We start from the raw sequence: 12,527 nt of genomic DNA on the forward strand, positions 1-12,527 counted from the left end.
CACACGGGTCAGAATTGCATGTCCAGAGTGCAGGTGTTTCTATTTTTTTTACACCAATCTGCAGACTCGGACCAAGATAGCCAGCTAGGCTGATTTTTACTCATGGTTGGTTGGTCAGTCTGTCTGACTCATTGTTCTGGAACAAAGCTAGACATATTTGTCCAAAAACTAGGAATGAGTGTATGTATGTATATGTGTGTAAGGATTAGAAGTGCTGCAATGCTCCACAAGACCGGGTCCCCAGAAAGGCTGATACTGCGGTAACACATGATGGATAAATGGTGCAGCAATGCTGCACAAAACAAAGTCCCCAGGCTGGCTGAGTTTGCAGAGACCCTAGAAGGATATGAAGCGATGCAGTGATCCACAAAACATAAAAGACAGATGACCAGGGATGCACAACATGCTGCTGTGATTAAGGTGAATGCCAGTGGTTATGTGTGTGTCGGGTCGTTTAGTGTTTTTAAATGTGCAGACTAGGGGCAGCATAGCTCATTTCCAAGGTGCCATGGGCACCCTGGTGTATGGGATAATCAAACACTGGTCTAGACAGACCAGTACCTACAGCTACACATCAGTTAGTTCATAATATCATATGAGAAGCGTATGTAATGCTATGAAATTAGTTGAGAAAGATTAGAAAAGCTGCCAAGTTTGATAAAACTCCAGTTGATATATATGTATATATATATATATATATATATATATATATATATATATATATATATATATATATATATCAGTATATACAGTATCCCACAAAAGTGAGTACACCCGTCACATTTTTGTAAATATTTTATTATCTTTTCATGTGACAACACTGAAGAAATTACACTTTGCTACAATGTAAAGTAGTGAGTGTACAGCCTGTATAACCGTGTAAATTTGCTGTCCCCTCAAAATAACTTGACACACGACCATTAATGTCTAAACCGTTGGCAACAAAAGTGAGTACACCCCTATGTGGAAATGTCCAAATTGGGCCCAATTAGCCATTTTCCCTTCCCAGTGTCATATGACTCGTTAGTGTTACATGGTCTCGGGTGTGAATGGGGAGCAGGTGTGTTAAATTTGGTGTTATCGCTCTCACACATAGGTGTTGTCACATGAAAGGATATAATAAAATATTTACAAAAATGTGAGAAGTGTACTCACTTTTGTGGGATACTGTGTGTATATATGTATGTGTGTGTATATATGTATGTATGTGTGTGTGTGTGTGTGTATATATATATATATATATATATATATATATATATATATATATATATATATATATATATATATATATAATTTTAATCCAATCTAAACGTTGTTCTGGGATAGTTTTTATTGATGTAACCTAAACTTTGTATAACATATTTTTTGCCTATTCAGTATTGAAAAAAATACTTTGCACGCACAAAGTAAGTGCAGTTTTCTTTGCACATATGTATAATGGTGAGTGTTTTAATATACAGGTGAAACTCTAAAAATTAGAATATATTTATTTCACTAATGCAACTTAAAAGGTGAAACTAATATATGAGATGAACTATCTTGCTTTGCATGTAATGAGTCTATCTCGTATATTATATATATTTATTTCACTAATGCAACTTAAAAGGTGAAACTAATATATGAGATGAACTATCTTGCTTTGCATGTAATGAGTCTATCTCATATATTAGTTTCACCTTTTAAGTTGCATTAGTGAAACAAATGAACTTTTGCACGATATTCTAATTTTTCGAGTTTCACCTGTATATATGAAATTGGAGTAAAGGAGCTACTTGTAAACAATTTAATATACTATAGCAGGTAAAATGGATCATTAGGAATAATTTAATGTGGAGAAATTTTTTGGGCAAACTGTCCCTTTAAATTTGTTTGTATTAAGAACCGGTGTGCTTCATCCACTGAAACCAAGGGCAATTCCCTCTGTGATATGTGGTGAAGATTGCTGCATTTGCTTTAACCGTGTATAAAATTCAAATATGTCACTTAATTAAAAAAAATTGTTTTACACATGAATAACTGAAATTTGTAGTAATTTAGATTTCTATCAAATGAATTAAAACGGTATAAGCATTTGCAAATTCAGTGTTAAAATTATTCAAACCTAAAACTACTAGTCCATCCAACAATTCATTTTCTTTAAATAAATATACAGCTTGTTAGGATTTAATACAATATTGTAAATGTATTTTATTTATTTATTTTTAGTGTTCAGCTAAAAATTTGAAGAACATATCAGAACTGTTTTACTACGCTCAGAAAGCTGTACTGCACCCTACAGGACCACTTTACTGCCCTGAAGATAAGGAGGTAGATTTAAGAAGTGTTTTTTATTAAATTTGCCTATTTTACTGTAATTTACAGTACATATAGTTTCCTTCTAAAGAGGTTAGTTTATCAAATGATCGTAGCTTTGCGTCTAGGTTGAAGGACAGTTAAATCAGTCAGATTGCTGGTCAGAAGTTCCAATTAATTAATATAGATTATGAAACCCAGAATTTTTCTTTCATGATTCTAATTTACTCCTGCTATCATTTTCCCCCCTGTTCTCTTGGTATCTTTATTTTAAAAGGCAGGAATGTAAGCTTAGGAGCCGGCCCATTTTTGGTTCAGAGTCCTGGGTAGTGCTTGCTGATTGGTGGCTTCATTTAGCGTCATTTAGCCACCAACCAGCAAGCGCCATCCAGATTCTGAACTAAAAATGGGCTGGCTCCTAATCTTACATTCCTGCTTTTCAAATAAAGATAGCAAGAGAATGAAGAAAAAATGATAATAAGAGTAAACTAGAAAGTTGCCTGCTCTATCTGAGTCATGAAATAAATAATTTGGGTTTCATATCCGTTTAACTTGTCAAATTGTATGAAAATATTTACGTCTTATTGAGAAAGGTACTTAAAGGGACATTAAACCCAAACATTTTCTTTCATGATTCAAAGAGAGAATACAATTTTAAACAACATTCCAATTTACTTGTATTATCTAATTAGCTTCATTCTTTAGATATCCTATGTTAAAGAAATAGCAATGCACATGGGTGAGCCAATCAAATGAGGAATCTATTTGCAGCCACCAATCAGCAGCCACTGAGCCTATCTAGATATGCTTTTCAGCAAAGGATATCGAGAGAATGAAGACAATTACATAATAGAAGTAACTTTGAAAGTGGTTAAAATATGCATCCTCTTTCTAAGGATATCAAGAGAATGAAGATATGCATCCTCTTTCTAAGGATATCAAGAGAATGAAGACAATTACATAATAGAAGTAACTTTGAAAGTGGTTAAAATATGCATCCTCTTTCTAAATCATGAAAGAAAAAATTTGGGTTTCATGTCCCTTTAACATTTAATAAATATTAAATTGAAGACTTCAAGGGACATGAAACCCACATCTTTTTTCTTTCATGATTTAGACAGAACATGCAATTTAAAACAACTTTCTAAGTTACTTCTATTATCTAATTTGCTTTATTCTCTTGATATTCTTTGCTGGAAAGCATACCTAGCTCAGTAGCTGCTGATTGGTGGCTGCACATAGATGCATTGTCTTCAACAAAGGATATCTAAAAAATGAAGCAAATTAGATAATAGAAGTAAATTGGAATCTTGTTTAAAATTGTATTCTCTCTCTGAATCATGAAAGAAAAAAATGGGTCCCTTTAGGCTATCCTTCAACATTTGTAATACATTTTAAGTTCTAGGTAGTTTGCTTTGCAGATATATTTTTCACAGTGTATCTTGTCATAACTGATCTATAACTAAAATGTACCAATCTGTTATATTATACAGCTTAAGCCAGCTTGTATCAAATCCCTGACACGAATTTTCAAGATTTCAGACCTGGATAACGATGGCATCTTAAATGATGCAGAACTTAACTTCTTTCAAGTAAGTGTTTTCATATTTGTATAACAATTTAATTAATTTGACCTTACAGTAATCCACATCCTAACTGTTATTTGGCAGTTTATGGGACAAAAGACTTTGGTTACAATAATTTCTGTTAAAGGGAAATGCAAGTCGAATTTAAACTTTCATGATTCAGGTGCACGTCTTGAGTACTCCCTGGCAGCAGTGTTTGCAGCAATGTTTGTACCAATGTTATACATATAGATCTCAAAACTCATGCATGCTCCTGAGCCTTTCTTGGGTTCTTTTCATGGAAAAGAGCTACTTTTTATCAGTGGATGTCAAGAGAAAGAGGTACATTTCCTAATGGTAAAAAAATCTGTTCTCTGAGCTATGAAAGATTAGTCCCTTTTTAATATTTTAGCCTTAAAAAATCTAAGTGGAACTCACAATTAACCTTTAGTGCTAGTTACTCTGAGAAAAGTGTTTGTTTAATTTTTTTTTTTATGTATCATAGAGGACGTGTTTTCATATACCGTTAGCGCCCCAAGCTCTTGAGGATGTGAAGAACGTTGTAAAGAAGAACGTTCATGATGGAGTTTCAGGCAATGGATTGACACTGAAAGGTAATCTGTATTGCCAAAGCGGTCCTCACAAGTTAGTTTGTTTTTCTCTAAAGTGTAGAAGAAGACCTTCTTTCTGTTAAAGGGACAGTAAACCTAAAAAAATAGCAGCTTTATAAAACCTAATATTCCCTGTGAATTTTTATAAAAAAATGACTGTTTTTCAGACCCGCTCTCTGTGCTCTTCTGAGCGGGTCTGTTTTTATCACAGAGCGCATCTGGCCAGCTGTCTAGTCACAGACCCGCTCAGAAGAGCACAGAGAGCGGGTCTGAAAAACAGTCATTTTTTATAAAAATTCACAGGGAATATTAGGTTTTATAAAGCTGCTGCTAATATAATGTTATATAATTATGCACTATGTGCAGAATTATATAACATTATTTCTTCTGTTATGTGTGATCAGTCCACGGGTCATCATTACTTCTGGGATATAACTCCTCCCCAACAGGAAATGCAAGAGGATTCACCCAGCAGAGCTGCATATAGCTCCTCCCCTCTACGTCAGTCCCAGTCATTCTCTTGCACCCAACGACTAGATAGGATGTGTGAGAGGACTATGGTGATTATACTTAGTTTTTATGACTTCAATCAAAAGTTTGTTATTTTAAAATAGCACCGGAGCGTGTTATTACTTCTCTGGCAGAGTTTGAGGAAGAATCTGACAGAGATTTTTTTACTATGATTTTAACCGGAGTCGTTAAGATCATATTGCTGTTCTCGACCATCTGAGGGAGGTAAAGGCTTCAGATCAGGGGACAGCGGGCAGATGAATCTGCATTGAGGTATGTGGCAGTTTTTATTTTCTGAATGGAATTGATGAGAAAAGCCTGCCATACCGTTAAAATGACATGTATGTATACACTTCAGTATTCTGGGGATGGTATTTCACCGGAACTACTGTGTTAAAGGTCACTAATCCTTTTTAATAACTATTCTCATGTTAAACGTTTTTGCTGGAATGTAGAATCGTTTACATTGCTGAGGTACTGTGTGAATAAATGTTTGGGCATTATTTTCCACTTGGCAGTTTTTTGCTTTAATTGTGACAGTTTCGTTTCTCTTCACTGCTGTGTGGGAGAGGGAGGGGCCGTTTTTGGCGCTCTTTGCTACGCATCAAAAAATTCCAGTCAGCTACTTTTATATTTCCTGCATGATCCGGTTCATCTCTGACAGATCTCAGGGGTCTTCAAACTTCTTTGAAGGGAGGTAAATTCTCTCAGCAGAGCTGTGAGAATTCTTATAGTGACTGTGTATAAAAAACGTTGTTTTGTTTTCTTATGTACAAATTTAATTAGTGTTGTTTTTTACTAATGGGAACAAACCTTTGCTAAAAGTTGTGTTGTTTTAAAGTTTGATGCAATAACTGTTTTTCAGTTCATTATTTCAACTGTCATTTAATCGTTAGTACCTCTTTGAGGCACAGTGCGTTTTTTTTTTTTTTTTTGCTAAAAAAGATTATAACCAAGTTGTAAGTTTTTTTGCTAGTGTGTTAAACATGTCTGACTCAGAGGAAGATATCTGTGTCATTTGTTCCAATGCCAAGGTGGAGCCCAATAGAAATTTATGTACTAACTGTATTGATGCTACTTTAAATAAAAGTCAATCTGTACAATGTGAACAAATTTCACCAAACAGCGAGGGGAGAGTTATGCCGACTAACTCGCCTCACGCGACAGTACCTGCATCTCCCGCCCGGGAGGTGCGTGATATTTTGGCGCCTAGTACATCTGGGCGGCCATTACAGATAACATTACAAGATATGGCTACTGTTATGACTGAAGTTTTGTCTAAATTACCTGAACTAAGAGGCAAGCGTGATCACTCTGGGGTGAGAACAGAGTGCGCTGACAATGCTAGGGCCATGTCTGATACTGCGTCACAGCTCGCAGAGCATGAGGACGGAGAGCTTCATTCTGTGGGTGACGGTTCTGATCCAAACAGATTGGACTCAGATATTTCAAATTTTAAATTTAAATTGGAGAACCTCCGTGTACTACTAGGGGAGGTCTTAACAGCTCTCAACGATTGTAACACTGTTGCAATACCAGAGAAACTGTGTAGGTTGGATAAATACTTTGCGGTACCGGCGAGTACTGACGTTTTTCCTATACCTAAGAGACTAACTGAAATTGTTACTAAGGAGTGGGATAGACCCGGTGTGCCGTTCTCACCCCCTCCAATATTTAGAAAGATGTTTCCAATAGACGCCACCACTCGGGACTTATGGCAAACGGTCCCCAAGGTGGAGGGAGCAGTTTCTACTTTAGCTAAGCGTACCACTATCCCGGTGGAGGATAGCTGTGCTTTCTCAGATCCAATGGATAAAAAATTAGAGGGTTACCTTAAGAAAATGTTTGTTCAACAAGGTTTTATATTACAACCCCTTGCTTGTATCGCGCCGATTACGGCTGCGGCAGCATTTTGGATTGAGTCGCTTGAAGAGAACCTTAGTTCCTCTACGCTAGACGACATTACGGACAGGCTTAGAGTCCTTAAACTAGCTAATTCTTTCATTTCGGAGGCCGTAGTACATTTAACCAAACTTACGGCTAAGAACTCAGGATTCGCCATACAGGCACGCAGGGCACTGTGGCTAAAATCCTGGTCAGCTGATGTTACTTCTAAGTCCAAATTACTTAATATACCTTTCAAGGGGCAGTCCTTATTCGGGCCCGGTTTGAAAGAAATTATCGCTGACATTACGGGAGGTAAGGGCCACGCCCTACCTCAAGACAAGGCCAAAGCTAAGGCTAGACAGTCTAATTTTCGTCCCTTTCGGAATTTCAAAACAGGAGCAGCATCAACCTCCACTGCACCAAAACAGGAAGGAGCTGTTGCTCGTTACAGGCAAGGCTGGAAGCCTAACCAGTCCTGGAACAAAAGCAAGCAGGCCAGGAAACCTGCTGCTGCCCCAAAGACAGCATGAACCGAGAGCCCCCGATCCGGGACCGGATCTAGTAGGGGGCAGACTCTCTCTCTTCGCCCAGGCCTGGGCAAGAGATGTTCAGGATCCCTGGGCACTAGAGATCATATCTCAGGGATACCTTCTAGACTTCAAATTATCTCCCCCAAGAGGGAGATTTCATCTGTCAAGGTTGTCAACAAACCAGATAAAGAAAGAAGCGTTTCTACGCTGCGTACAAGATCTGTTAACAATGGGAGTGATCCATCCGGTTCCGTGGTCGGAACAAGGACAAGGGTTCTACTCAAACCTGTTTGTGGTTCCCAAAAAAGAGGGAACTTTCAGGCCAATCTTAGATTTAAAGACTCTAAACAAATTCCTAAGAGTTCCATCGTTCAAAATGGAAACTATTCGGACAATCTTACCCATGATCCAAGAGGGTCAGTACATGACCACAGTGGATTTAAAGGATGCTTACCTTCACATACCGATCCACAAAGATCATCACCGGTATCTAAGGTTTGCCTTCTTAGACAGGCACTACCAGTTTGTAGCTCTTCCATTCGGATTGGCTACGGCTCCAAGAATCTTCACAAAGGTTCTGGGTGCCCTTCTAGCGGTACTAAGACCGCGAGGGATTTCGGTAGCTCCGTACCTAGACGACATTCTAATACAAGCTTCAAGCTTTCAAACTGCCAAGTCTCATACAGAGTTAGTTCTGGCATTTCTAAGGTCGCATGGATGGAAAGTGAACGAAAAGAAGAGTTCTCTCTTTCCTCTCACAAGAGTTCCATTCTTGGGGACTCTTATAGATTCTGTAGAAATGAAGATTTACCTGACAGAAGACAGGTTAACAAAACTTCAAAATGCATGCCGCGTCCTTCATTCCATTCAACACCCGTCAGTAGCTCAATGCATGGAGGTGATCGGCTTAATGGTAGCGGCAATGGACATAGTACCTTTTGCACGCCTACACCTCAGACCGCTGCAATTATGCATGCTGAGTCAGTGGAATGGGGATTACTCAGATTTGTCCCCTACTCTGAATCTGAATCAAGAGACCAGAAATTCTCTTCTATGGTGGCTTCATCGGCCACACCTGTCCAGGGGGATGCCATTCAGCAGGCCAGACTGGACAATTGTAACAACAGACGCCAGCCTACTAGGTTGGGGCGCTGTCTGGAATTCTCTGAAGGCTCAGGGACTATGGAATCAGGAGGAGAGTCTCCTTCCAATAAACATTCTGGAATTGAGAGCAGTTCTCAATGCCCTTCTGGCTTGGCCCCAGTTAATAACTCGGGGGTTCATCAGGTTTCAGTCGGACAACATCACGACTGTAGCTTACATCAACCATCAGGGAGGGACAAGAAGCTCCCTAGCAATGATGGAAGTATCAAAGATAATTCGCTGGGCAGAGTCTCACTCTTGCCACCTGTCAGCAATCCACATCCCGGGAGTGGAGAACTGGGAGGCGGATTTCTTGAGTCGCCAGACTCTTCATCCGGGGGAGTGGGAACTTCATCCGGAGGTCTTTGCCCAAATACTTCGACGTTGGGGCAAACCAGAGATAGATCTCATGGCGTCTCGCCAGAACGCCAAACTTCCTCGCTACGGGTCCAGATCCAGGGATCCGGGAGCAGTTCTGATAGATGCTTTGACAGCACCTTGGAACTTCAGGATGGCTTATGTGTTTCCACCCTTCCCGCTGCTTCCTCGATTGATTGCCAAAATCAAACAGGAGAGAGCATCAGTAATTCTAATAGCACCTGCTTGGCCACGCAGGACTTGGTATGCAGATCTAGTGGACATGTCATCCTGTCCGCCTTGGTCTCTACCTCTGAAACAGGACCTTCTGATACAGGGTCCATTCAAACATCAAAATCTAACTTCTCTGAAGCTGACTGCTTGGAAATTGAACGCTTGATTTTATCAAAACGTGGTTTTTCTGAGTCGGTTATTGATACCCTGATTCAGGCTAGGAAGCCTGTTACCAGAAGGATTTACCATAAAATATGGCGGAAATACCTATACTGGTGCGAATCCAAAGGTTACTCCTGGAGTAAGGTTAGGATCGCTAGGATATTGTCTTTTCTACAAGAAGGTTTAGAAAAGGGTTTATCAGCTAGTTCATTAAAGGGACAGATTTCAGCTCTGTCCATCTTGTTACACAGACGTCTGTCAGAAAATCCAGACGTCCAGTCCTTTTGTCAGGCTTTAGCTAGGATCAAGCCTGTGTTTAAAGCTGTTGCTCCACCATGGAGTTTAAACTTAGTTCTTAACGTTTTACAGGGTGTTCCGTTTGAACCCCTTCATTCCATTGATATAAAAATGTTATCTTGGAAAGTTCTGTTTTTAATGGCTATTTCCTCGGCTCGAAGAGTCTCTGAGTTATCAGCCTTACATTGTGATTCCCCTTATCTGATTTTTCACTCAGACAAGGTAGTTCTGCGTACTAAACCTGGGTTCTTACCTAAGGTAGTCACTAACAGGAACATCAATCAAGAGATTGTTGTCCCATCCTTGTGTCCAAATCCTTCTTCAAAGAAGGAACGTCTTTTACACAATCTGGATGTAGTTCGTGCCCTCAAGTTCTACTTGCAGGCAACTAAAGATTTTCGCCAAACTTCTTCCTTGTTTGTCGTTTACTCTGGACAGAGGAGAGGTCAAAAAGCTTCTGCTACCTCTCTCTCTTTTTGGCTTCGTAGCATAATACGTTTAGCCTATGAGACTGCTGGACAGCAGCCTCCTGAAAGAATTACAGCTCACTCCACTAGAGCTGTGGCTTCCACTTGGGCCTTTAAGAATGAGGCCTCTGTTGAACAGATTTGCAAGGCTGCAACTTGGTCTTCGCTTCATACTTTTTCCAAATTTTACAAATTTGACACTTTTGCTTCTTCGGAGGCTATTTTTGGGAGAAAGGTTCTTCAGGCAGTGGTTCCTTCTGTATAATGAGCCTGCCTATCCCTCCCGTCATCCGTGTACTTTTGCTTTGGTATTGGTATCCCAGAAGTAATGATGACCCGTGGACTGATCACACATAACAGAAGAAAACATAATTTATGCTTACCTGATAAATTCCTTTCTTCTGTTGTGTGATCAGTCCACGGCCCGCCCTGTTTTAAGGCAGGTAAATATCTTTTAAATTATACTCCAGTCACCACTTCACCCTTGGTTACTCCTTTCTCGTTGTTTCTTGGTCGAATGACTGGGACTGACGTAGAGGGGAGGAGCTATATGCAGCTCTGCTGGGTGAATCCTCTTGCATTTCCTGTTGGGGAGGAGTTATATCCCAGAAGTAATGATGACCCGTGGACTGATCACACAACAGAAGAAAGGAATTTATCAGGTAAGCATAAATTATGTTTTTTTAGGTTTACTGGCCCTTTAAAGTGATTGACAATCCTAGGGTTTCTGAAATGCTAGGATTGACCATTGGAACAAATAAAGGGGACTTTAATTCATGAAGTATAAAATACTTCATGCTGAAAGCTCCTTTATTTGTTTGATGCATTCGCCGGACGCACTGCTCAGGCAGCCCATGGAAGAACGCTGTTTTGCTGAGAGGTGGCGTTTTCACCTCTTAGCCAATAGCCGTGAAAGAAATCTGGCTTGACGCCTGCTGGAACGCACAGCTATTTACTAAGAGGTGGAAACATCACCTCTTAGCAAAACAATGTTCTGCTGTGGGCTGCTTAAAGGACCAGTCAACACTGTAGATTTGCATAACCAACAAATGCAAGATAACAAGACAATGCAATAGCACTTAGTCTGAACTTCAAATGAGTAGTAGATTTTTTTTCTGACAATTTTAAAAGTTGTTTTTTTCTACTCCCCCCTGTACCATGTGACAGTCATCAGCCAATCACAAATGCATACACGTACCATGTGACAGCTATCAGCCATTCACAAATGCATACACACTTATTCTTGCACATGCTCAGTAGGAGCTGGTGACTCAAAAAGTTTAAATATAAAAAGACTGTGCACATTTTGTTAATGGCAGTAAATTGGAAAGTTGTTTAAAATTGCATGCTCTATCTGAATAATGAAAATTTAATTTTGATTGAGTGTCCCTTTAAGCAACTCAGTGCAGCGAACGCTTGAAACAAATAAAGGAATTTTCACCATGACTGAAAGTCCCCTTTATTTGTTCCAATAGTTAATCCTAGTGTTTCACAAACGCTAGGATTGACAATCACTTTAAAGATGTTAAATATGTTTATCCTCAGATACTAAGTTTAAATTGTTTTCCCGCCTAATCTGCTGCTGTCTGCATGCTATGATTAAATTGTATGATATTTTATTTATTTTTGAAATTCAGAAAAAAATATATATTTCTCTTGTTCAGTGTATCCAGTCCACAGATCATCCATTACTTGTGGGATATTCTCCTTCCCAACAGGAAGTTGGAAGAGGATCACTGCCATATCCAGTCATTCTCTTGCAACTCTCAACAAAGATGGAGGTAGTAAGAGGAGAGTGGTGTATTATAGTTAGTTTTTTTCTTCAATCAAAAGTTTATTATTTTTAAATGGTACCGGAGCGTACTATTTTATCTCAGACAGCATTTAGAAGAAGAACCTGCCTGCGGTTTCTATGATCTTAGCAGAAGTAACTAAGATCCACTGCTGTTCTCACATATTCTGAGGAGTGAGGTAACTTCAGAGGGGGAATGGCGTCCAGGTTATCCTGCAATAAGGTATGTGCAGTTAACATTTTTCTAGGGATGGAATTTGCTAGAAAATGCTGCTGATACCGGATTTATGTAAGTTAAGCCTAAATGCAGTGATTTAATAGCGACTGGTATCAGGCTTATTAACAGAGATACATACTCTTATAAAAGTGCAATATAAAACGTTTGCTGGCATGTTTAATCGTTTTTATATATGCTTGGTGATAAAACTTATTGGGGCCTAGTTTTTTTTCCCACATGGCTGGCTTGATTTTTGCCTAGAAACAGTTTCCTGAGGCTTTCCACTGTTGTAATATGAGTGGGAGGGGTCTATTTTAGCGCTTTTCTGCGCAGCTAAAATTACAGACAGAGACATTCAGCTTCCCTCTGCATGATACAGGACATCTCTGAAGGGCTCAAAAGGCTTCAAAAGTCGTGTTTGAGGAAGGTAACAGCCACAGTAGAGCTGTGGCAGTTGTTGTGA

The 12,527-nt window shown here is 39.2% G+C and overlaps 1 protein-coding gene across 3 annotated transcripts in view; it reads left to right on the top strand.

Annotated features, from left to right (window-relative positions):
- The window catches only part of RHOT1 (ras homolog family member T1), a 241,997-nt gene that overhangs the window by 37,715 nt on the left and 191,755 nt on the right, over positions 1-12,527 (top strand). For all 3 annotated transcript variants that reach the window (XM_053707478.1, XM_053707488.1, XM_053707494.1), the window contains exons 8-10: positions 2,206-2,307; positions 3,786-3,884; positions 4,363-4,471. In XM_053707478.1, the coding sequence (XP_053563453.1) occupies positions 2,206-2,307; positions 3,786-3,884; positions 4,363-4,471 (310 nt within the window). The remainder of the gene's footprint in view (positions 1-2,205; positions 2,308-3,785; positions 3,885-4,362; positions 4,472-12,527) is intronic.

The sequence above is a fragment of the Bombina bombina genome, chromosome 1, assembly GCF_027579735.1.
Source record: "Bombina bombina isolate aBomBom1 chromosome 1, aBomBom1.pri, whole genome shotgun sequence".
Taxonomy (NCBI): Eukaryota; Metazoa; Chordata; class Amphibia; order Anura; family Bombinatoridae; genus Bombina; species Bombina bombina.